General features: G+C 42.9%; 1 protein-coding gene across 3 annotated transcripts in view; it reads left to right on the plus strand.

The window, feature by feature from the left end:
• Positions 1-27,182, plus strand: part of PARG (poly(ADP-ribose) glycohydrolase) — a 173,886-nt gene that overhangs the window by 90,963 nt on the left and 55,741 nt on the right. For all 3 annotated transcript variants that reach the window (XM_056530918.1, XM_056530917.1, XM_056530919.1), the window contains 3 exons: positions 9,183-9,262; positions 12,651-12,711; positions 19,024-19,099. In XM_056530918.1, coding sequence (XP_056386893.1) covers positions 9,183-9,262; positions 12,651-12,711; positions 19,024-19,099 — 217 coding nt within the window. The remainder of the gene's footprint in view (positions 1-9,182; positions 9,263-12,650; positions 12,712-19,023; positions 19,100-27,182) is intronic.

Genomic DNA, 27,182 nt, shown 5'->3' on the forward strand with positions numbered 1-27,182 from the left:
GGCAAGGGATAAAGTAGTGTCTGGTCATGCTACTTGATGACAGATTTAAAGATGTTTTTACACTGCACAGGTAGGAACTGCCCACGTGGCACTTGTGATTGCAGTCGACTAGGATAAAATCTTCCTTTGGTTATGTAGCATGACCATCAATCAAAAGATTGTTAAAGGGGCATTCTGGTATAGCAACATTTGTTTAATTTTTGCACTAACCGCAGCAAACATAAAAAAATAAGTGATGCGCACACCTACCTTGTTCCCATGCATCTTAAATTCCAACACCCTCTGGTCCCCGCTCAAACTCTCTCTTGTTCCTGTTTATGAGATGGTGTCCTGCCATGATTGGCTGAGCAGGCAATTCCTGCTACTCCTCATTTATCTAGCATTTTGAGAAGTCCATCTCCCTGTAAGTTCATACTTTCTGTAGCTATCTTCCTTCCGTTAAGCTTCCAAGGAATGGCGGGTATCCACGGCGCTGACCAGGATCGGACACGTCAGGTAAGTAAAAGGTAGCTTTATTTGGATAATGCAACGCGTTATCCAAATAAAGCCTGATGAAGCCGCGCAAGCGCGGTGAAACGCGTTGCATTATCCAAATAAAGCTACCTTTTACTTACCTGACGTGTCCGATCCTGGTCAGCGCAGTGGATACCCGCCATTCCTTGGAAATCTATCCCCAGTTGTTGCAAACCTGGTTGGGAGGCTGCAGACCGGACCTATCCGCTCATTCACGCTTACCATTGTTGTGTGTGAGTTCGCACAACCACCTGGGGTAAGAGACTCGTACAACCTTTTCTCTTAATATACTCACCCAGGTGGTATAACGCTATGGAGCGCTCTCTCTTGCTTTTTTTAGTTTCCTTCCATTAAGGAACAGAGACAAGTCCATGGAACTACTGGTCCCCAGTTGTTTTTAACCTGAAGCCACTTAAAATGTTATGCCTCTTGAGAATTTTTGTGACGTTATGCACTCTGGCCGCAAACGCTGGCCGTGAGTGCATTGTCCCATTACCTGCTGCTGCCGGCAGGGCTGGGACTCGCATTGCAGGACGCGCCCGCATGCGAGCCCCAGGCAGTCACTCACCTGGTGCTTCTCCTGCCCCAGCCTCTGCCTCTTTGCTCCAGCGCACGTGTCCCCGTCACCTAAGGTGCGCACGCAGGAGCTTTAAGATTTAAAGGGCCAGTGTGCTCATTAGTGTAATTCACCTGTGGCTCATTGATAAATTCCTCCACCCTCCTCACTTCCCTGCCAGATCTTTGTTGCCTTGTGCCTGAGAAAAAGCATTCCTGAGAGTTGCCTTACCGTGCATCTGATCCTTTGCTCTGTGACTTGACCTTGCTCCTCTGCAGCCTGCCTACTGACCTCCTGCTACGTCCTGACTACGCTACTTTGCCGCCTGCCTTGACCTTCTGCTATCCTGACTATGAGCTGCCTTATCCCTCCTTTGCCTCGCATCTCCTCAGCCGCCTGTGTGGTCGAGCCGTGCCAGGGGTAGCGACCTGGGTGCCGCCTGCCGCAGCAAGTCCATGCCACTTTGCGGCGGGCTCTGGTGAAAACCAGCGGCACCTTAGACTCGGCTCCCTGGTACAGTCCGAGTCATCTGCCACACAGGTCCAGCGGATCCACATCTACCGGAGTTCCTGTCTTCTGAAATGTGAATGTTACAATTTTGCTGCATTGTATACTTTTGCTTCAGGTTGTGCTGCAAAATTCACCTTTATACTACATCTATATAAGCAAAGTAGAGATTCAAATAATTATTATATAGTCTAAAGGATTTCTTAATGATTATTTGCTGTGGGAAGGTCCTCTGCTGGAGTTTCCCTTTAGTTGTCCAGGGATGGGCCGATCATATATACATTCAGAACATTGGCTTCTTGTTTCTGTAGTCTAAAGACTGCTCTTACCAGTATTCAGATAAGGACATTGATACCAATTACCCAGGAGAAAAAACACATTCTCCAGTGATAGCTTTAAATTGGTGTAATGAGGTTGAATCAACTCTATATTACAGATGCTTTCCAGTTTGTAGAGATGGATGTTGGGAGGCGTGCAGTACAGCAATGACCTAATTGCTAATAGACTTTGCAGGCTGCCTTTGACTCGTCTCTCATATGTAATGGGCGTAGAGGCAGCAGTTTACCCGTTCACCTTGTAGTTTGCGATAGGAAATTTATTAATTTTTGACTATCTCAAGTGCCGTAGCAGTAACCCAAGCACAAAGATAAATGCTATGGTTTTATAGCTGTGTTCATTCTGGCTTATTCTTCCCTTCTTACCTCTAGCCCAAATTGATAGGCAGCAGAAATTGTCATGCACATGTATGTCACCCAGTGGAGCCTACAATTTTGTACAGTCAAACAAAGTTGTGGGCATTTACATGTTATATACCTTTTAAGTGCCTCTGTTATAATACACATCTATAAGATGTCTATGGCTAATTGGGACTGTGGAATTGTCAAATAACACTTTTAGGTCTGCAGTTTGGTACAACTGTCTGAACTAACTTTATGGCTAACTTTTTTGTACTTTATTTTTTTTTATACATTTCTGCTTTCAGTTTTTTTCTCCTGTAATGTGTTTACTTTGTTTTTAGGGATTCTGTCTCTAGGTAAGACATCCTCCTTTAGCTTATTTCGTCTAACAGATTCTTTAAAGTGATACTGTTGTTTTAAAAGAGTTTAAAAAAAACTGCCTGGTTTGGTTACATTAACCCTTGAGAGTGGTAACTTGAGTCCTTGAAAGTCCCCCTTCATAGTGCACAGGTATTTCTCATTCTCCCCATTTCAGGCAGCAGTTCTCTCTGTTATGCCATGACCCAGATGATTAAGTCCAGTGCACTTTCACCACCTCTGCCATTGTGCTTAGCTGTTGGTTTACACAGTACACTACTCTGGATAGCATGTGGAGGGAGATTCAGTAGCTTTGCAATATGCTATGTGAGTAGAAAGGAAAGAAGCAGTATGGCAATGAAGGAGTTACTCTAAGCGCTGAGCTGCTGATGCTGCTAATGATGATAAGCCTGCAGACAAAAGGTAGGATATAGGAGAAGCTACTGTGGACATACAGCAGTAGGTACACTGGTATTTACACAAGAGACAACTCCCCTAAGCTTAATGGCAAGTCTGAGATGTGAGGAAAGTTTTTACCTTTTGAGCAGTATAGATCTTCTGGAGAATGGAGACAGGCTTGTAGGTGCACATGTTAAGCCCCACCCCACTTCCTGTGTTTTGTCTTGCTATGTCTGTTACTAAAGAGATTTTCTTTTACTACAGACAGTGAACAGCTGATGGCAGAGGGGGCGACACCTAATGGCTACTACTTTAGGGCATTTTTCTGGGTTAAAGGTGTTTTCCTATCTTGTAAAGTTATCCCCTATCATGGGGTCCCCAGTGATCTCAAGAACAAGGACCCATGTCATAAGTATGGAGCTGTGGGTTGGGCACGCGCACGCGCCATTGATTCTATATAGGAGCTGCTTGAGATAGCTGAATACATCATTCAGCCATCTCTGCACCTCCCATAGAGAATGAATGGGGTGGACTGTGTGTCATGGGAGGCATGGATCCCTGTTATCAAGATTGCGGGGGACTCCCTGCAATCAAATAGTTATGTCTGTGGATAGTGGATAACTTTACAAGATGGGAACACCCCTTTAAAGGAATCATTTTTGGTAAATGACAGGATATAAATCACAGACTGGAAATAAGGAGGAAAGTTGTTTGAAACAATAGTGCCCATTTAAGTAATTGGTTGCCCCCTGTACCCATCAAGTGTCTTCTCCAACTCCTTTGAGATCTAATAATGTTCCATAAAGGTTATTTAAGAAAAATCTATAGAAATGTGTACAGCCACTGAAGACCCTATATGCTTTAGTTGCAATAAAAGCAATTTCTCAGTTTCCACACAAGTCGCACATCACCAGGAAACTGGGCTGAAAAATACTCCTACTCAATGAATAGGTTCTTCTATATTTAAGCTTACAAGAAATACTTCAGTGAGTTAGTTATATGTGGTTCTGTACAAAATAATAATTTTTTCTTGTCACACAGACGTGTCAGATGTTTTGATCGGTTGGGGTCTGGGTGTTTAGACCCCCCACTGATCATTATATAGAGCCGGAAGAAGTGTTCAACCGAGCGCTTCTCTCCCCATCTTGCTGTAATCTTTAGCTCGCTGCAGGAGATGCTCGACGTAGCAGGTCTCCTACTGCAACACAGAAGAGGCGGCAAGCCAGACAGAATGTGAAGATGTGTGATTCTCCCAGCCTATTCTAGTGATCAGTAGGGGTCTGAACACCTAGACCCCAGCTGATCAAAACTTTTGATATATCAAAAGTTTTGTTTTTTGTTTTTTTTTGCTTGTTTTTAAACTGAAACGTACTTGAAAACAGGAGTACTATTATTACCCAATCTGCCAATTTGATACAAGACCTAGCGCACATACTGTATTTAAAGAGTAGCTATTAAAGAACAAAAACAGAACACCCACCTTGAGAAGAACATGCAGCTTAATTAGCAGAACTTTGGTTGCAATGACCTGGAGGACTCTGGGACAACACGGACGGGTGGCAGATGTTCCAAGGCAGGATTGATTCTTTTGAAGTGAGCACCACCTTTTTACACACAGCAACTATGGGAGACATTTTTTGATGGCTTACAACTTGTTGTGGATGTTACTGTATTGATAGCGGTGCCAATGTTTCTTCTCTTTGGACTGTTGTCTTTAAAGAGTATACCTGTCACCAAACTAAACTTTTAATTAATTGTTCCTTATGTAATTAGACACTTTTCTATTTACCTGCTGTTAAAATTCTCAACCTTTAAATGTTTTTAATGTGATTGAAAAAATGGCCACTAGGTGGCTCAGTTCTGTTCCCTGCGCAAGTCAAACAATTAGTTTGGTAGTTTGGCAGGAGGAGTGTTAGGAGTAGTTAGGGAATATAATCTGGTTTGGATTGATGACAGGCACTCTTTAATACATGGTGCATTTGTGTTTTTTTTTAATTTTTTATAATGCAGTAATTATGTTAAAAAGGAATAAAAATGCTAATTTTAGAACCTGTGCACCAGAAAAAGTATAGTAAAAAAAAAAGAGATGAGTTTCAACATGCATGCAAATTGACCTGCAATGTGGCTTTTTAGAGTTGCATGAAAACAAATCAGTATGGCACTCCCTCCGGATAGGGGCACAAGTAAGAATCCCACTCCGTATCAAATCTTTGTGAATAAATTTGGCCCTTGAGTGAGTCGCAGTGTGAGTGTACTGGAAGGGTAGGGTCACACATGCCGTATTTAGCTGCGTATATACTGCTGCATATTTTCCTACCCATTGAAGTCAAAATACGCAGCAGCAAAATACGGCATGTGTGACCCTGCCCTTTAGGGTAAGTTTACATTGGTCTGGCTTTTGCTTTTAGTAGATTTTATTTTTGCATCAAATGGTAACCAAACATGTGAGTACAGTCATTGCTTCAGATTGCGTCAGGCTTGCCTTTCAAGTTTCTGGGAATCCTCAGTGAATATTCCTGTTGGATCGGTGATGACCCCTCTAAGAGAAGGGAAAACAACTGAATTGAATAGTATTTTTTTTAAATCACAATTCTATCATTCAGATATGTTTCCATGAAAAATTAAATATCCAGATAAAGTATGCAGGGTTATTACTACACCTCGGGCATTTTGACTTTAAGGATCTGCGATTATTTAAAGCTAGTAAACATGCATCTTTGCTTTTCTTCTGTATTGTATTTGTGCTTGCTGAGTTTCTTTTGTTTCCCTCTAGTTTCCTGGGGCAAACATTTCCTAATGGTAGGACATTTCATATGTAGTAGTTCAGTCTTGCTGTAGGCATACAAAAAATAATGGACTCTACATGTTTTTTTTTACCAAGAGTGCTCCAGATTGTACTTTGAAATGGCTGCAGGTCATAAAGTACTATTTTTTTTATTTTACTGTGCTCATCTTTTCAGATTGTGCAGTGTTGTGTTAGTATCCTTTCATTCACATTCCATCATCAATGTACATTGACACAACCGCATAGTTTTTTATTGCCATAGCTTTTGTGCAGACTTATATAACTATTTACAAAAAATCAATATGATTCTTACTTGAGGTTCTCAGAACTAAGAAAGTGACAGTAGTTGTGATAATAGGATGGAACCAATACACCTAGAAATCCCTTTGTCATAGGGGACTAAGTGTTGCAATGCTGTTGGGGTTGTGGGAACCCATTGTTTGACCAAAGGACTTTATATTTGAATACATTAGGGTAAACAAGTCTGTGGTCACGTCAGAATATATGTTAGATTTTCCTGCCATATTTACTAGGGATGTCCCGATACCATTTTTTAAGACAGTGTTTGAGTACCGATACTTTAATTCTAGTACTCGCCGATACCAAGTACGAGCACTTTTAAAGGGAATCTGACACCAGGGTGACCCGATTTCTGGCGCTGCCTACCGTGCTGATATGTTGGTCCTTGTTGTGTACAATGGAGGTGGCTGCTGTAGTATGAGCAAAGATTTCTCTCTTCTCCATTGGACAGAACAGGGAATTTGCATTGGCGGCAAAACCGAAGTCTCTGGAGCGATTGCGCTGATGTTCACATGGTGAGCAGCGGTAGAATCTGGGTCACCTGCACTAGCTACATATAAATTCAAGTTAGTGCAGGTGACTCTGCTGTAAGATTGCCTATAATAGTAGGGAGTATCCCCCTTTAGACATTAGCATGGCCCCCCCTTTAGACATTCGCAGAGCCCCCCCCTTTAGACATTCGCAGGGCCCCCCCTTTAGACATTCGCAGGGCCCCCCCTTGAGACATTCACAGGGCCCCCCCTTGAGACATTCACAGGGCCCCCCCTTTAGACATTCGCAGGGCCCCCCCTTTAGACATTCGCAGGGCCCCCCCTTTAGACATTAGCAGGGGCCCCCTTTAGACATTTGCAGGCCCCCCCTTTAGACATTAGTAGGGCCCCCCTTTAGACATTAGCAGCCCCCCCCCTTTAGACATTAGCAGGACCCTTCTTTAGACAGCAGGGCCCCCTTTAGACAGCAGGCCCCCTGTAGACCGCAGCTACCACCCTTGTAGACAGCTCACCTGCGGCTGTCCTCTGTCGGGTGCTGCCGCTCCGCTCCCCGTCCGCATCATTGCGTTCTATGGAGGAGCTTGTGACATACACGCCACTCTGCTTCCTCCGTAGCGTTGCGCAGGGGAGGAGGAGTGACGTGTATGTCACATGCTCCTCCATAGAATGCCATGCCATGACGCAGACGGGGAAACGGGGCAGGGGACATTGAACGAGTCCCCGATACCATGGAAATGGCCAGTATCGGCCCCGACACCGATACTAGTATCGGTATCGGGACATCCCTAATATTTACCAAATGTTTGCCACAGAATTTAGCCTTATCAATACATGGTCAGTACGCTCATTGGCTCAGTGTACTAAAACTGTCATTTTTTCACAGTGTAAATCTAGTGCCCAATATCACGGGCCAAAAAGTGCAGTAAATGAACGAAGATCTCGCAAATCGGTGCTTGTTAACAGTCTACAAAGCTCGACTATCACGCAGAGAGGGCCGCACAAGTGAACGCTAGAGTGCTTGCTGCTCTTTGCTGCAATCACTTGTCAGCTGCACATCCCCCTATTACATAACTGGGAAAAAATATTTGTGAGGTTAAACTGGAAAAAAGAGAGAAGAAAAAAATCAACTTTGCAAATTAATTCTGTTGTTCACTGTGTAGTCAAACCGACATGTTATCCTGATTCTTTAGGACGTATGCATATTTTGTTTAACCCCTTCATGACGCAGCAAATTTTGATTTATGGATCACGTTTTTTTTTCCTCTTTACCTTCTAAGACCCATGACTTTTATTTTTCCACTGACAAAGTTGTATTAGGGCTTATTTTTTTGCATGACAAGTTGTACTTTTCATTGGTCCACTTTATTTTATCATACAATGTATAATAAAAGCCAGAAAAAAAATATGTAGGGCAAGATTGAAAACAAATTTGGAATTGCACAATTTTGTGGGTAATGTATAACAAAGCCAGAATTTTTTTTATAAGGAGACGGGGCTGTGACGTCACGATACTCCGGCCCCTGTATTGCTCGACATCAGGCAGGGAGCAAAGTTTGCTTCGTGCAGCAGGAGAGATCGTGGGGGTTCCCAGCGGCAGGACCCCAGCGATCCTGGGTCCTGCTGCTGGATAGGATAGGTCCCGCCGTTGAATAGGGGATAAGATGTCTAGGGGCGGAGTACCCCTTTAAGTAGTTTGGACATTTTTGCACGAGTCGATTCCAAATATGTTTTCGTTTACATTTTATTTAAAACATGAAAAGGGAGTGATTTAAATATAAATTTTTAATGGGGGTTTCCACAAGAACCACAGCCATGAGATCCGACCCACTGCACCACCAATAATTACTTTAACGTGCATTAAAATGCAGCTGTCAGCTTTGACAGGGGCATTTACAATGTTAATAACTGGCTGGGGTTTGCTTGTTATGGAGCAGGCTGGAGTCAGCAGCCCGCTCCTCAAACTCTTAGAGGCATCATGATGGATTAGAACCACCATGGTCCACAAAGGGGTAAATCTTATAAAAACTGCTTGACTCTGTGGGTTTGATTAGGAGCCTGAGGAGGTGTGAATCATACTCAAGAAGGGTTTAAATTTTTTAGCTTCTGTACCAGCCTAGCATACACGCACCATTTGTCAATAAAGTTCCCACCAATTTGACTATTCAGTAAAAAGTACAGTATAGTCAACCAGATAAAACCCATATAATCTCAGAAACAGGGGCATGTAACAAGAAAGTAGTACCACTGTTTGAATTGGGGTACTCAAGACTGGCTACAAGATGATAAAAAAAAAAAACAGTATGATAAAGACACTCTAACTCTTTTGGACTGACTGCAGGTCTTTAAGCTGTGCCAGAATCTTGCACCAGAACGCTGGCACATTTTTGGCATACAGTGTTGCATACAAAACTGTGCAAAAGTTTCTAAAACTCATGATAAATGTGGCACAAGTTGTGTGCTTTTTGGCACAAATTATGCCAGAATTCTCAACAATTTGCTATTAAAAAAAACTGCTTTGTTTTATTTTTAGGCATTTTTTAGTTGTTGCTTCCTTAGTTTCTTTGAGAAATGTAGTAATTGATCAAATGTTGTTTCAGATTATTTGAAGGCAAAAATCCGAGGAAAGCTGAAAAGCTGAAAACATTGTTCTGCTATTTCAGAAGAGTTACAGAAAAACGTAAGTTTGGAATAATCATCTTGTATGTGTGTGTTTGTTTGTATGTGCGTGTGTGTGTGTGTGTGTGTGTATATATATGTGTGTGTGTGTGTGTGTGTGTGTGTATATATATATATATATATATATATATATATATATATATATATATATATATATATATATATATATAATATAAAAGGGATGCACCAATATATCGATGGCCGATACATATCGGCCGAAAATAGCTGTTTCGGGGAAATGCCGAAACAACAAAAAATGTGCCGATAATGACCCACCTCCCCTGTCCGCCCACAGCACAAGTTGCAAACACTGCCAGTGGCAGAGGCACTCGTGGGCGGTGCAGGGGGGGCCGGCCGCAACATCTGGGGTGGGGGGGGGTGTCGCGCTCTCCGGGATAGGAATACTTCTTTTTATGTGCCCGGGCCGGCTCCCGTGTGTGGCTGCAGGCGGGGGCCGGCCAGAGCATATAAAACCTAATACTGTATACTAAAAACCAGGGGGCCTCCAGCTGTTGTGAAACTACAACTCCCAGCATGCCCGGACCGGCAAAGTCTGTCCGGGCATGCTGGGAGTTGTAGTTTCACAACAGCTGGATGCCCCCTGGTTTTTAGTATACAGTATTAGGTTTTATATGCTCTGGTCGGCCCCCGCCTGCAGCCACGCACGGGAGCCGGCCCGGGCACATAAAAAGAAGTATTCCTATCCCGGACATCCCTGTGTCCAGAAAAATCTTTTCGGGACATAAGGATGTCTGCCGGTAACTCACCATTCCCCAGCGTCCTCCTGCGATCCTCCTTCGGTCCTTCGCTTCTCCGCCTCTATGGTCGTACGCACGGGACGTCACTGACGTCCCGTGCGTACAACTATAGAGACGCAGGAGGACCGCAGGATCGTCGCAGGAGAACGCACGCCGGCCGGGGCCTGGTAAGTGACCGCGTCATCTTCTTCAGAGTTCCGGTCACCGCTCCCCCGGTCCCGGCACCTACTGCTATGGTCCATAGGCCATAGCAGTAGATGGTGACCCCGGGCCTGAGGAGCGGTGACCGGAACACTGTGGGGGCAGCAGTACAGACATACAGCCTCCAGCCACACACTGTATATGGCTGGAAGCTGTATGTCTGTGGGGTGGGGGGAAGCTGCCTACTATTGTGGGGGAGCTGCCTAATATTGTTGGGGGGCAGCTGCCTACAAATGTGGGGGGGGGGGGAGCTGCCTAATATTGTTGGGGGGGGAGCTGCCTAATATTGTTGGGGGGGGGGAGCTGCCTAATATTGTTGGGGGGGGGGAGCTGCCTAATATTGTTGGGGGGGGGGAGCTGCCTAATATTGTGGGGGGGGGAGCTGCCTAATATTGTTGGGGGGGGGAGCTGCCTAATATTGTTGGGGGGGAGCTGCCTAATATTGTGGGGGAGGAGCTGCCTAATATTGTGGGGGGAGCTGCCTAATATTGTGGGGGGAGCTGCCTAATATTGTGGGGGGGGGGAGCTGCCTAATATTGTGGGGGGGGGAAGCTGCCTACAAATGTGGGGGGGGGGCTGCCTAATATTGTTGTAGGGAGCTGCCTAATATTGTTGTGGGGAGCTGCCTAATATTGTGGGGGAACTGCCTACTATTGTGGGGGAACTGCTGACCTAATGTGGGGGGGGAGCTGCCTACTATTGTGGGGGAGCTGCCTACTATTGTGGGGGAGCTGCCTAATATTGTGGGGGAACTGCCTAATATTGATGGGGGAGCTGCCTACAAATGTGGGGGGAGCTGCCTGATATTGTAGGGGAACTGCCTAATATTGTTGGGGGGGAGCTGCCTAATATTGTTGGGGGGAAGCTGCCTAATATTGTTGGGGGGGAGCTGCCTAATATTGTTGGGGGGGAGCTGCCTAATATTGTTGTGGGGGGAGCTGTCTAATATTGTGGGGGGGAGCTGCCTAATATTGTGGGGGGGGAGCTGCCTAATATTGTGGGGGAACTGCCTACTATTGTGGGGGAACTGCTGACCTAATGTGGGGGGGAGCTGCCTAATATTGTTGGGGGGGAGCTGCCTAATATTGTTGGGGGGAGCTGCCTAATATTGTTGGGGGGGAGCTGCCTAATATTGTTGGGAGGGGAGCTGCCTAATATTGTGGGGGGGGGGGGAGCTGCCTACAAATGTGGGGGGAGCTGCCTAATATTGTTGAGGGGAGCTGCCTAATATTGTTGTGGGGGAACTGCCTACTATTGTGGGGGAACTGCCTACTATTGTGGGGGAACTGCCTACTATTGTGGGGGAACTGCTGACCTAATGTGGGGGAAATGCTGACCTATTGTGGGGGAGCTGCCTATTAATGTGGGGGAACTCCCTACGTAATGTGGGGGAATCTAATGAGCGGAGCGCTGCATTTTACCAAAAGACGGGGAAAAGTCATTTTCGGTTTCAGACGGACATTTTTTTTAATTTCGGTTTCGTTTCGGTTCTGAAATTTCCATTTCGGTGCACCTCTAATATATATATATAAAAAAAAAAATATATATATATATATATATATATATATATATATATATATATAAAATATATTCATGTATTACATTAGAATCTCCCAATAGGGGACACTCTCGGGGAATAAAAAAGTGTCTGCTATTGAGAGATGTCCCCTATCAGGATCAAAATTATTTCTAAATAACCGAATACTGTTCTGTACTCACTCCAGAGTGTAATTACCTGTAAAACATGATAAAGAGCAATATTACAGTAGAATCTCCCAGTGACGTTTAATCACCCCTTATCCCTCCCCTGTATCAGTTCATCCCCCTTTATACTCTGTGCCACCTTATTCCCCAGTGCTTTGTGCCAAATTACCCCCCCCCCCCCCTACCCTTGTGCCATTACATTCCCCCTTTATTATTCTCTGTGTAAATTCATCACCCCCCTCTTTATAAGGTAGCACAGTGGAATGAAGGGGGAATGAAATGGCACAAGGGTGGTAAAAAGGGGTGATGAATTTGCACAGAGGGTAATAAAGGGGGAATGAAATAGCACAGGGGGGATCAAGAGGAAATGATATGGCACAGGGGAGAATAAAATGGAGGGATAATTTGGCACGTGGGGATCAGGGAAGCAGGGGGGTGAATGATGTGGTCGCCGGATGTACAGAAGCAGGAGACCACTGTGCTCGGGCTTCTGCAGGGGGGTGCAGCGGTGGCTTGGGAGCCTGGGCCCCTTACTGGGGTATTGGCTGTACCCCCTGATGTACAAGGTAGGGCCTGCACATAAGCCCGGTTGTCCCCTAATGGGAGTGTTTTGTCCCCTATTGGGAGGTGTCCGCTAAGGGAGATTTTACTGTATAATAGATTTTTTTATTTTTCTTCCTTAACTGAATGTTTAAAGATTAGCCTGATTTTTTTTTTTTCTTTTAGGGCCCACCGGTTTGGTAACTTTTACACGGCAGTGCATTGAGCGGTTTCCAGAATGGGAGAAGTATGTTTAATTCCTATTTTGTCATGCTTTAAGGGAATCTGTTGACTTATGCTATGCTATGCTTCGCAGACATGTGCTGACAGAATGTGCGGAAAATAAAGCAAACTTTTTGTATCTTTTTATAAATTTGTTTGCATTATCGTAAGGGATAAAATAAGGTTTTTATTCCCAGCTGTAAAATCAGAGAGGCGAGGCCAAGTATCCAGGACCATCTCCTGGCTTCACCTCATTCATTGCCCTGAGAATGACTGACATACCGGACTTGGCTCATAGCACCACCAAGCCCTGAATACAAACCAGGTGCCTGCCTTCGCTGCCTGTCCCCCTGCATCACCTCTTCTGCCATTCATGGGCAGAACAATAAGAGAGGACGGGTGATGCTGTGACACTTCAGCAGCTTAGCCCCGACTCTCTCACTCTTTAGCTTGGAATAAAAAAAAGTATCAATTTTGCAAAGGCCAATAGATTTCTAAAAGGTACAGTTTGATTTATTCTTCTCAAAGACAATCTAAGATGGAGCACCCACCGTAATGTTCAATCTTCTTTTATTGTGTAAAAAACTTACATATGGACACAGCGGGGATTGTGGTCCGGCAACAGATTCACACCAGCAGGAGCTTTGTCCGGCCTCCACTGACGTTAACTACATCTCAGGTGCAATTTAACAGGGAGATGTGAAGAAGGGGGAGGGACAATAACACATATGCACAAATCATATTTCGGGAAGCAAGGGACGCAGCAACTATTCTAGATATTTAAAAAAATAAAAAAAAATTGGAAAACATTTCTAAATATCTAGAGTGGCTGTGATAACCTTCTACTGCAACATGAAGCGAGGTTGATACTGAAACTAAATGCTTTAGGGTAGGGTAGACTATAGCTAATTTCTGTAACTTGTTTTTAATACATGTTTTACTGGTAGTATATGTTTATTATGCATATGTGTTGATGTCCCTGCCCCTTATTCACAATTTCCTGTTAAATTGCACCTGGGACCTACTCCCGCCTTTATGCTGAACCGGCTCATTCACCTGATTTTTCTGCTAGTCTCTCTTCCGTCCTTCGGTCTATCTCTCTTCCCTCCCCTCTCTCCTTCTGACTGTGATGTTCTTAAGGCACCCGTTACTACCGATGATGTCTCTACCACCTCAAGTTTGGTAAGGCCCGGGCCCGGGTGGGCTGTCAGCACAATACTATAAAAATTTCTCCCACCTTAATCTGCCTCACCTCACGACATTATGTAATCGTCTCTTTTAAGCCCCTTCTCTACCTACAGAATATTTAGATGCCCTTATTACAGTTATACCTAAACCTAACAAGGACCCCCAACTAGTCGCTAACTATAGACCCATCTCTCTGATTAATCTGGACACCAAGATTCTTACCTCTATCCTAGCACGTAGACTTAATTATCTTCTCCCCCGCCTCATCCACGCCGACCAGGTGGGGTTTATTCCTGGTCCTCAAGCACCCGACAATGTCCGGAAAGTGCTAAATGTTATGCAATGGTGTACCATCTCCTCCACCCCCCTTATGGCCTCGCCCTTGATATAGAAAAGGCTTTCAACAGCATTTCTTGGTCTTATCTCTTTGGTGTCCTATCTAGCATGGGTTTTTCCTGCCCCTTTGTCCATCTGCTTCGCTTGTTGTACTCTCAGCCCTCGGCATACTTGAAGCTCCCTACTGATAATACAGTACCAATCCATATATCCCTGGGGACTCAACAGGGATGTCCCCTTTCACCAGCTCTCTTTGCTTTAGCAATGGAGCCCCTGGCGTCTCTCCTCCGGAACTGTCCGTATGTTACAGGTCCTCTAATCGGTCAGACTGAATATAAGCTTACCCTATTTGCCGACGACCTGCTGTTAACCTTGACGAAACCACTGGGTTCCCTGCCAAATTTGTTCCGCATTATGTCGGATGTTTCATCTATGTCTGCGCTGAGGGTTAACAACTCGAAGTCTGAAACCATTTATTGTGGGCTTCCTGCCCACACTCAGAAATTAATCAACCTCAAGTTTGGTTTTCTGGCCTCTAGCTCTATGCTTTCATATTTAGGGATCACTCTTACCCCCTCTATTCCCTCTCTCTATGCTGATAATTACACCAAACTCTTCCGGTCTATCTGTGCTGATCTTTGCAAATGGGATTTCCCTCATCTCTCCTGGGAGGGTCGGGTCCATGCAGTCAAGATGGTGGTGCTGCCACATCTTTTATATCTCTTTCATACCCTTCCCATCCCGGTCCCTTCCTCGGACCTTAAGTCCCTACAGCCTGATGTCTTCCAATTTATCTGGAGACCTAAACCTACCCGCGTTCCCCGTAGAATCATGCATTTACACAAACGCCTAGGCATCTCAGTCGCCAACTTCTCTAAATATTATTATGCTGCTTGGCTTTCTCAATTTACCTTATTTCATGCTTCTTCTTGCACCCCTCTCTGGTTTTGACTTTAATCTGGTCTGCTGTTCCCTCATTCTCTTTCTGCTCTTTTCTGGTCCCTTCCACCCGTTACTCATCTCGTTCCCTCCTCTGCCTTACTCACTCTCTATTCTCTTCCTTAATGGCGAATGATCCGGTTCAAAATTCCCTCCAGTCAAGAGCCTCACCTCTCACCCCACTGTACTGTAATCCTTTATTTCTCCCTGGACTGAACCACCGCCTTTTCTCTTGGTGGCAGTCGCACAAATTGTATAGAATTTATGATTTTGTTTCTAACAAGCGGTTGTTTACAGTGGAGACTTTTTCACAACGTTTCGCTCCTCCGGGGTAGGAACGTCTGAGAACATGCCAGGTATTTTCCTTCTTGTCCTCCTTAACCTCCCCTACCCGGGAAATTTCCCTGTCCCTTTGAGTCCTTGGCTCTATATTCCCCGGAGCGCCAGGGCCTCCTCTCCATTCTTTATTGCTACCTTAATTCCCAACCACCTGATTGTAAATTACCTTTTGCGTTACTGTGGGAATCTGATTTCAGCACCACGCTTTCCCCCATACAGTGGCAAGAGTGTTGCGAAACTCTTAGTAAGGGCAGCTCTCAAGTTTCCCACGCGGCTCCACACAGTTTTCCCTCCACTTTTCTGTACTGCTTTAGAGGTTGTGGCCACCTGGGCACCATGCATTATATTTGGTGGACTGCCCCAAAGTTTGCACTTTCTGGGCCTCTTGTCTTGACTGTATTGAGGGACATCTCATCCCATGCTTGTCCTCTCAAACCTACTTTCTGCCTCCTCCTTGCTTGTCCCCCTAAAATGTCCAACAGGGTTTTCAATCTGGTTCATTTTGTGTTATTGGCTGCCCGAATTCATATTGCTACTAACTGGAAGCAGAATTCACTAAACGTAGACAGTGATAGCTAGGGTTAACCTGATCATGCAGTCTGAAAAGCTTAATGCGATGAGAGATGACTCTATGGAGTGATTTACTGTGGTCTGGGATCCCTGACTGACATCGTCCCACTGTCCTGATATTCGTTACTCACTTTCCCCATATTGACCACACCTCACAGTTTTAGTTTTTTGGGGTTTTGGTGACATATGTTGTATGCCTGACCTGTTGTTGTTTCATTTTATTGTATACTTCTAATCCATATTTTGCTCTGGTCTGCGTCCCAGTACTTTTGTCACACTGTTTTGCTATCATCTTGCCACAATAAACTTGATTTGGTTACATATTGTATTGCACCTGAAGACGTAGTTAAAGGGGTTATCCACCATAAGGTGATTTTAGTACGTACCTGGCAGACAGTAATTGACATGCTTAGGAAGGATCTGCACATGTCTTGGGGCTAAATGGCTATGTCATGAGATTACCATAACACTGTGGCTAGCTTTTTGTGAACTGGTATTTCCTGTTTGACTCTTTTTTTTTTTTTTTACTAAAAATCCCACAATTCCATTTTCCTCCCTCCCACACATCAGCCACCCCACCCATTGAAACATAAATGAGCTGCATCCATTCAAAAGACCTGTGGTTTTCAATCAGGGTGCCTACAGCTGTTGCATTAGTTAAAGATTGATCTCTCTCCTACCAAGTGATCCATCCACCCATTGAAGCAGACAGGCTCCCTGTCATCAGCTGACTAGTGAGTCAGGTCTCGGTCGCATTGCAACCTGGGAAAAATCTGAGACAACAGTAATTTTGTATGCTGGTAAAAAAAAAAATATTGGGATGAAAATCACAGAAGAATTGTGAGACTTTACAACCCCTCTAGCATTGTCAAATTAAAAAAAAATTCTTGTAATACCCCTTTAATGTCGGTGGAGGCCAGACGAAGCTCCTGCTGGTGCGAAACTGTTGCCAGACCACGATCCCCGAACCTCTTCAATGTCTCCCCACTGTGTCCATATGTAAGTTTTTTACACAATAAAAGAAGATTGAACATTACAGTGAGTGTTCCATCTTACATTGTCTTTGAGAAGATTCTATCTATATGACTGTTGTTAAAAAAAAGTTGAGCACCTGTAAGCTGTTGTATAAGGACCGATTTCCTTGTGCTTTCCCTATCCGATCCGTTTGTTGTTCAGAGTGTGACTTGAGCGTGGTGCTCCATAGTGCATCTCTCTTTTTTTTTCTTTGTTGGACAGTTTAGTTTATTGCCTAATTATTTGTTAGCCCATGTCTGCAGATATGCAAAAATATACCCTTTAAGGGTCTATTCACACGTACAGTTTTCTGTCATTCAGTTTATACTGAAATCTGCAGCAGAAAATCCTGCACATCAAATCTGCGCATCGAATCTGCGCAGAATACTGTACGTGTGAATAGACCCTAAAGGGGTTATCCAGCATTAGAAAACCAAAGCTAATTTCTTCCAAAAACAGTGCTAAGCATGTCTGCAGGTTGTCTGTAGTATTACAACTTGGCTTCGTTTCCTTTTATGTAACGGAGCTGCAAAATCTTACCCAACCGGAAGTCTAATGTGGTGCAGTTTTTTGAAGACTTAGCTCTGTTGTTAACTAATGTTGGATAATTCCTTTAAAACTGCAGTAAACCAACACTCCTCTATACCTATATAAAGAACAAACGGCACATTCTTTAAATACCAAAGTAATATATCACACAAATACACACTGGGGACTTTCAACTTTTCAGCTAGAAAAAAATACTTGTGGAGTATCCCTTAAACAAGAGACAACCAATGTGTATTTTACATCTACATGTTTGTTAACATGCCTTAAAATAATAGGTAGGTGTTTAATGACTTGGTAAAGCTAGTTGCAAATACATGTAGTTTTTCCAACTTAAAGGGGTTTCCTAATCTGGCTGAATACTCCTCTGTCTCTTTCTCTCTCCTCTCTCTCTATTTCTATCTAGCTATCTCTCTCTTTCTCTCTCTTTCTCTTTCTCTCTCTTTCTCTCTCTTTCGCGCGCTCTCTCTCTCTTTCTCTCTCTCTTTCGCGCTCTCTCTCTCTTTCGCGCTCTCTCTCTCGCTCTCTATTTTTCGCTCTCTCTCTATTTCTCTATCTCTTTCTATTTCTCTCTCTATTTCTTTCTATTTCTCTCCCTTTCTATTTCTCTCTTTTGCTCTCTTTCTCTCTCTCTCTCTCTCTCTCTTCTTCTCTCCTCTCTCTTCTCTCTCTTTTTCTGTTTCTCTCTCTTTGGATAGGAGCCATGACTACCAGCTGTCACCAAAAGGGGAGAGTAATCAAGACCTGTGCTGCGGAAATGTTGACCAGATGCCTATAGCAACCAATCAGATCATTTATTTTTTAGAGGCCTTTAAAAAAAATAAAAGATGCAATCTAATTGGTTGAAAATTAATATAGTATTGTAATATTGTAAAACAATTAATTATTAATTAATATTAATAAAAATAACTGGTCGAATTTTCCCCCGCACAAGTTTTGATGAATCTCTCCCGATATCTACAGAATCAGACTAGTTTTCTAAATAACGTCAATTGCAAACATGTTTATTCTAAACTGCTCTACAGATAATTAAGGGATGGTAATACCCCTTTAATGGCTTAAATGCCACTGAGGTGTTTCATAGCTGCACCCTAACACCTTGCAGACTGTAGTTTTTCATAGGCTGGATGTGACAAGTAGACAAGAAACCAATTTGTCATGTACAGCCTACTTGTTGGCAATCACTTTGATTGTTAACACTAATCCTTTGCCTCCCAGTTTTTTTGGCTGGGTTGCTAAAATGATCAGTTCTTTTTCCTGTTGGCTGGTACCTGGTAAGAAATTGAGAGCGTCAACTTCATAATGTTGCTATATTTTGAGGTCTTGAAGTAAAGACTGGTTTGTTGAAAAGCTAGGCAATCACTCTCTCCTATTTAACATATCGTTTTTACCTTGTTTTATTTAGATCAACAAAAAAGCTGAGAAAGCTCCATATAACATGCGAGGGTACAATTGAGGGTAATGGACATGGAATGCTGCAGGTAAGGACTGCCTCAGATCTCATGATAATAATGGTTTAGCATTTCTCAACCAGTGTGAGTGTGGTACATTAACTGCCTGATACATTTAGAATGAAGTTTGAGGGGGGAAAGAAAATGTCTTTGTTTAAGCCAAGTTTACACAGCCAGACTAGACACTTTGGCTCATAATAAGAATAGGTGTAAAAACTTTCAAACACTTTTTTTTGGTGCATGAGCTAAATGTACTTGAAGGGAATCTGTCATCAGTATCACCTGCACTAATATGTTGGTACAGGCTTGTAGTGTTTGGTATATGGAGCTTGGTGCACAGAGGTGCATTCCCAAGCCCCTGGTGCACAGTGGTGCGCAGACAGCATCTTCATGGTAATGCCTCCTCTGCTGCAAAATGGAGCTCCACTTTGCAGAGGCTCAGCACAGGGGATAAGGCATTATGGGATACTGATGACAGGTTCTATTTACATTTTTTGCATATGCAAAAAGCACCAAAGAAAACTGGCACCTGTGTGTAACATGCACTAGATTTATAAATGGACAATAGACAGTAGATAACTAATATAGATAAAGCAATTCCTTACATAGAAAATTAAGAAAGAGCTGCTCCGAGCTGTAAATCACTATCTATGTAGAGGACAGGAGCATCTTCAGGGTCCTGTACAGTACACGCAATGTCCTAAAAAAGTAAAATGGAGCCGCCCTTACCTGGTGTCCAAAGGAGCAGCTAACTGTGGTATAGGTTAAGAGTACAGAACATGTAATACCTCCCTGTACTGTAGGGAGGCGCTATCAGACAGCCAGAAAGTGCATGCACTTCAGTAATACAGGTGTTTTACCAGTGAATGCCCATTCTAATTGGTCATTTCTTCCAGCCATTGATATGTTTCGCAGATCTGGACTGTCCGTAGCATTGTATGTTGTATGGTTTCAAGTTACAATGGTCCAGAAAAGACCATTGTATGTTGAAACTATTGTATCACAACAAAGAAACTATAGCATGCACTCATTCCGGCCGGAAGAAGCGCGCATAGTCGCGTGAAACGACCGGCATTGCCTCTTGAGTGCTTCTATATATCCCAGTATGCTGTCCCCTGACTCCGGACCTTCGGGCATCTAGACACTGTTTGAGCGGTGAGTGCATGCTATCATTTCTTTGTTGTGATTTATTGATTCTATACCTTGATTGCGTGCACCCCGCAGGTGTCATCTTTTGTTCAGTTTAATCCCTGAGTATGACGGCCGGTGTCCCTCCCAGTAGTGGTATTTGAATATCCGAGTAGGTGTGCTCCCTCCCTGTATTCTTTCTGTCTACGAATATTTGAAACTATTGTATGTTTAGGCCATTGTAAGTTGAGGGGTCACTGTAGGTAAAGTGGTTTCCCAGGCAAAAATTATATACAATCAATAGTTGACCAGTAGGGTGCTGACCTGGCACCCCCGCCAATCAGTTGATTGCCTTAGAGCCAGAAATAAACAATGTACAAGAGCCAGAAGCCTCAGCTATGTACCTTGTTTTTAGTAGTAACCCAGTGCCGCCACTACAAACTAAGTACGGAGCTGAGACTTCTGGCTTCCTCTTGTGATTATACTATGATGACTAAGTTTCTTTAGTTTGCTATGATGTATTATGCACTTGACTCTCTTTGATGGCCGTCAGTCTGGGAAATACAAGAGGAAGTAGAAGCAATGCAATTCTCTACAAAGATGCAGTTTCTTTTAAGGGCCCTTCTCCGTAAACAAACCCTGATCATGTATATTGATGCTCATTTACTAAGATTATTACAAGGCTTGACTATAATGGTGGGAGGGGCGCACAAGGCATGACTATAATGGTGGGAGGGATGCACAAGGCTTGACTATAATGGTGGGAGGGACGCACAAGGCTTGACTATAATGGTGGGAGGGACGCATGAACAAGCGCCCTTTTGTTTTCATTTCCATCACACAGGGAGATGTGTGGCCAACAAAAGATGATTTTTAGGCAGGGCAGTCACTGGCCCTATGACACAAAGCAAAATTGTCCTCGATACCAATAACCACTTGTGTAATAGGGCCCTTATTCAGCCACCCTTACAATCCCATGCATGACCAACATTTATTTTTGCTAATTTTGTCACTCTACAACTAATACTATTACAACTACTATTTACTATAATACTGTTATTACAACTACTATTTACTATCTCACTTCTCTTACAACTACATCTCATGTTAACAGTCTTGCTAAATGGATGAAACGTTCTCTGCACAGCTCTGCCATCTTAACATTGTAGTCACTGGTAAACATTAGGCTGGGTTCACACTGTGTTGGCGCAATATGCCGGTATCCTGTCAAAAAGGTATGCCATCTTATACTGCAGCATATTGGCAGTGGGCCCAATGAGTTTATGGACCAAACCTAGTCAACTAATGACTGCGTTCAGTCCATTTCCTAAACATATACATTTATTTTGCAGGACTTCAAAATGCAGCAGAGCAGGCTTTTGAGCCCTACAAAATAAAAGTATGTGTTAGGTATATAAAGTGAATGTAGTCACTAGTTTTCTATATTTGGTCCATTAGAAGGCACCCTGCCAATATGAGACATTTTACATTGGCATACATATTTGACAGGATGCCAATGTTACCTCAGACATGTGGTTGAAATGCAGTGTAAACCCAGGCTTAGGGACTATTTTCTTGATAGCTGGGGTACGAAACTCACTGGCCGTTAGATTGTTTTCCCTTCAACAGTCGACCCAGAAAACATTAAACAGCCTCCTGTCATATATGTGGCAGTATATGAGATGATCTTACCAAGTATAACAGCTGGATGATATTTATATGTACTTGAATCATCTCTGGTACTGCATCTTTCCATCCTGCAAAAACATAGCTTTCTAAAAAAAAAAAAAAAAAAAGAAAGAAAATGTATATTGTGATTCAGATAAGGATTAGATTGTCCACAATGACAATATCTGTAGAACAACGTGAACTAAATACATTCTGGACTACTGCCTTTTTACAGCAATGAGTTTACTTGTTTTTGATGTATCCATACCCACAACATCTTAAGTGTCTGAGTTGGCAGCAGGCTTTACTTTGGAAGCTTCTTCTGAGAAAAGCATTACTAAATTCTATCAACAGCGGATAATGCATTCCCATTTGCAGTGCTTTGACAGAAGCAGAATGGTCCCTAGGACCTGTTTTCCCACCGTGTGTTGTAGGCCAGTGATCCTTTGCTGATAAATGACATGGAATTATATGCCATGGACAGCTAAAGGTCAAGAGGTTTGGTTGCTGATGTGAGATTGATGGATCTGTCTTGCCAAACTGTGTTTATCCGGGCATAGATATGTGATATGAAATTTAAAGACTAGGCTGTCGCTTAGATAAAGCGCTTTCTCTTCCCCGCTTCCTTTTCATTCACTTTACTTATCGTTCCATCTTAAATGTTTAGCTGTGATGCTCCCTCATGAATTAAGTAGATTTATAAAAGGGACATTTTTAACCGTAGAAGCGACGTGTTAATCCAGTTTGAACATCTACTTCAAAATGTTTTATCAATGGCAATGTATATAACCTAAATGCTCTAATATAGAGGTATATTTGGTACCAGGAGTGTAACTGTAGTCCTGGATGTTCTTTCAGGATGTAGCGATTGTTTCTGAACTGTTCAATCAACCGAGTGAAACTTTACTACTAATAAAAGGGAACCTGTGAGAAGCTGGCAGGGACTGCCCCAATGGGCAAAATAACAGGTTCCCTTTTAAAAGGATTTCCATAGTTCGAAAAACATGGATGCTTTCTTCCAAATACAGCATTGCTTATATCCACGGGTTTGTCTAGTTTTGCAGACCAGACAAATTTAAGTAAATTGGATTGACTGGATTCCAGACACAACCCTTCAATAGTTGTAGCACTGTTTTTGGAAGACTGTTCTTCTGATACTGGATAAACCCTTTAATTTGAAGGGTATTTGCATGGAACAGTGCAGAACCCTTTGTTTGATAGGGCACCTTGGCATTACATTAACCCCTTAAGGACTCAGCCCATTTTGGCCTTAAGGACTCAGACAATTTAATTTTTACGTTTTCATTTTTTCCTCCTCGCCTTCTAAAAATCATAACTCTTTTATATTTTCATCCACAGAGTAGTATGAGGGCTTGTTTTTTGCGCGACCAGTTGTCCTTTGTAATGACATCACTCATTATATCATAAAATGTATGGCGCAACCAAAAAACACTATTTTTGTGGGGAAATTAAAACGAAAAACGCAATTTTGCTAATTTTGGAAGGTTTTGTTTTCACGCCGTACAATTTCTGGTAAAAATGACATGTGTTCTTTATTCTGAGGGTCAATACGATAAAAATGATACCCATTATTATATACTTTTATATTATTGTTGCGCTTAAAAAAAATCACAAACTTTTTAACCAAATTAGTACGTTTATAATCCCTTTATTTTGATGACCTATAACTTTTTTATTTTTCCGTATAAGCGGCGGTATGGGGGCTCATTTTTTGCGCCATGATCTGTACTTTTTTTTGATACCACATTTGTATATAAAAAACTTTTAATACATTTTTTATAATTTTTTTTTAAATAAAATGTATTAAAAAAGTAGGAATTTTGGACTTTTTTAATTTTTTTTCGTTCACGCCGTTCACCGTACGGGATCATTAACATTTTATTTTAATAGTTCGGACATTTACGCACGCGGCGATACCAAATATGTCTATAAAAAATGTTTTTTACGCTTTTTGGGGGTAAAATAGGAAAAAACGGACGTTTTACTTTTTTATTGGGGGAGGGGATTTTTCACTTTTTTTTTACTTTTACTTTTACATTTTTTTACATTTTTTTTTACACTTGAATAGTCCCCATAGGGGACTATTCATAGCAATACCATGATTGCTAATACTGATCTGTTCTATGTATAGGACATAGAACAGATCAGTATTATCGGTCATCTCCTGCTCTGGTCTGCTCGATCACAGACCAGAGCAGGAGACGCCGGGAGCCGCACGGAGGAAGGTGAGGGGACCTCCGTGCGGCGTTATGAATGATCGGATCCCCGCAGCAGCGCTGCGGGCGATCCGATCGTTCATTTTAATAGCGAACTCCCGCAGATGCCGGGATCTGTATTGATCCCGGCACCTGAGGGGTTAATGGCGGACGCCCGCGAGATCGCGGGCGTCGGCCATTGCCGGCGGGTCCCTGGCTGCGATCAGCAGCCGGGATCAGCCGCGCATGACACGGGCATCGCTCCGATGCCCGCGGTTATGCTTAGGACGTAAATGTACGTCCTGGTGCGTTAAGTACCACCTCACCAGGACGTACATTTACGTCCTGCGTCCTTAAGGGGTTAATATTAGGTGTGGATAGGTTTTGACATGGATCAGCCCATTAAAATGTAATTGTATTTTAGATATAGGGGGATATTTATCAAAACATGTGTAGAGGAAGAGTGATGCAGTTGCCCATGGCAACCAATCAGATTGCTGCTTTCATTTTTAGAGAGACCTGTGAAAATAAAAGAAGCAATCTGATTGGTTGCCATTCTTAGCTGCACTACTTTTGCTCTACACAGGTTTTGATAAATCTTCCTCATAGTGTTCTAGTGTTTTAGCCATGTATCCCAGCTATCCCTGTTAAATATATATATTCTCCCTCAGCTGTAATTTTTTAGTGTGTGGCATCAGCTTAGATAAGCTTTATTATCAAAACCTGTCCAGAGGAAAAGCTGCTGAGTTGCCCATAGCAACCAATCAGATAGCTTCTTTCATTTTTGAAAGGCCTCTGAAAAATGAAAGAAGCGATCTGATTGGTTGCTATGGGCAACTCAGCAACTTTTCCTCTTGGCAGGTTTTGATAAATCTCCCTCTATGAATTGATAACAGGAGAGGGTTCTGTTGTATCTAAGTTAGTGATGATTACATATGCTGATGCATTTTATCTGGAACAAGCCAGGGCTTAATGCATTTGTTTTCAATCCAGGAGGCAGCAGTTTTTGTGTAGTATTGACTTTCTGAATACTTTTTATTCAATTATTCTGGAATGCGATGTGATCAAATATCTGCAATTTTGGCATTTGGAATTTAGCATTTATGCCATTCACTGTGAATGTGATAATATGATAGGAATAGGAATGTGATATGATAGTTCACACAATTCCACAAGCTGCGATAACAAATATGTGAACTTTTTGTTTTTACATTTTTTTTTTACCTGGAAAATAGGAAAATGGTTGGTGATTTACATTTTTTATGGGGGGTGGGAGTATATTTTTATATATATATATATATATATATATATATATATATATATATATATGCAAGTCAAAAAATGTTGCAGTATCTTGTAATACCTTTTTTATTGGACTAACAGAATTTTGGAGAGACAAGCTTTCGGGATTCCTCCCTTTTTCAAGTCCAAAGCAAATCTAAGCTCACAAGCAGAAGACACAGGTTAACCCCTGCATATTTGTGAGATGTAACCTGTGTCTTCTGCTTGTGAGCTTAGATTTGCTTTGGACTTGAAAAAGGGAGGAATCCCGAAAGCTTGTCTCTCCAAAATTCTGTTAGTCCAATAAAAAAGGTATTACAAGATACTGCAACATTTTTTGATTTGCATCTGCATCATTGGACTAATACGGCTACTTAAATTTACTATATATATATATATATATATATATATATATATATATATATATATATATATATATATGTGTATATGTATATTCTTTAAGTCCTTTATCCCTCTTGGGGCATTTTTATGACCAAATATTCAATTGCTTACATAGGTCAATATATTGCATTGATCTATGTTATCAGCACTCTGCTTGAAAGTATGTCCTGGGTCAGAAAGGGGTCAGGAAATTCAAAACATGGTGTATCCCTGAAGTGCTGCAGTGATAGTTTCTCGTTGAAGAAAAATCTCTCTTACAATATAAACTCTGTGTTGCAGAACAGTCAAAGTTATGGAGTGCTCCCACGAAAGTTCAGCATACACTGCTCAAAAAAAATGAAGGGAACACTTAAACAACACAATGTAACTCCAAGTCAATCACACTTCTGTGACATCACACTGTCCACTCAGGAAGCAACACTGATTGACAATCAATTTCACATGCTGTTGTGCAAATGGAACAGACAACAGGTGGAAATTATAGGCAATTAGCAAGACACCCCCAATAAAGGAGTGGTTCTTTAGGTGTGACCACAGACCACTTCTCAGTTCCTATGCTTCCTGGCTGATGTTTTGGTCCCTTTTGAATGCTGGCAGTGCTTTCACTCTAGTGGTAGCTTGAGACAGAGTCTACAACCCACATAAGTGGCTCAGGTAGTGCAGCTCATCCAGGATGGCACATCAATGCGAGCTGTGGCAAGAAGGTTTGCTGTGTCCAGAGGCTCTACCAGGAGACAGGCCAGTACATCAGGAGATGTAAAGGAGGCCGTAGGAGGGCAACAACTTGGCATTAGGACCGCTACCTCTGCCTTTGTGCAAGGAGGAGCAGGAGGAGCACTGCCAGAGCCCTGCAAAAATGACCTCCAGTAGGCCACAAATGGGCATGTGTCCACTCAAACGGTCAGAAACAGACTCCATGAGGGTGGTATGATGGCCCAATGTCCACAGGTGGGGCTTGTACTTACAGCCCAATACCATGCAGGACATTTGGCATTTGCCAGAGAACACCAAGATTGGCAAATTCGCCACTGGCATCCTGTGCTCTTCACAGATTAAAGCAGGTTCACACAGAGCACGTGACAGATGTGAGAGTCTGGAGTTGCAGTGGAGAACATTCTGCTGCCTGCACCATCCTCCAGCATGACCGGTTTGGCGGTGGGTAGTAATTGTGTGGGGTGGCATTTCTTTGGGGGGCCGCACAGCCCTCCATGTGCTTGCCAGAGGTAGCCTGACTGCCATTAGGTACCAAGATGAGATCCTCAGACCCCTTGTGAGACCATATGCTGGTGCGGTTGGCCCTGGGTTCCTCCTAATGCAAGACAATGCTAGACCTCGTGTGGCTGGAGTGTGTCAGCAGTTCCTTCAAGAGGAAGGCATTGATGCTATGGACTGGCCCGCCCGTTCCCCAGACCTGAATT

Source organism: Hyla sarda, chromosome 7, assembly GCF_029499605.1.
Source record: "Hyla sarda isolate aHylSar1 chromosome 7, aHylSar1.hap1, whole genome shotgun sequence".
Taxonomy (NCBI): domain Eukaryota; kingdom Metazoa; phylum Chordata; class Amphibia; order Anura; family Hylidae; genus Hyla; species Hyla sarda.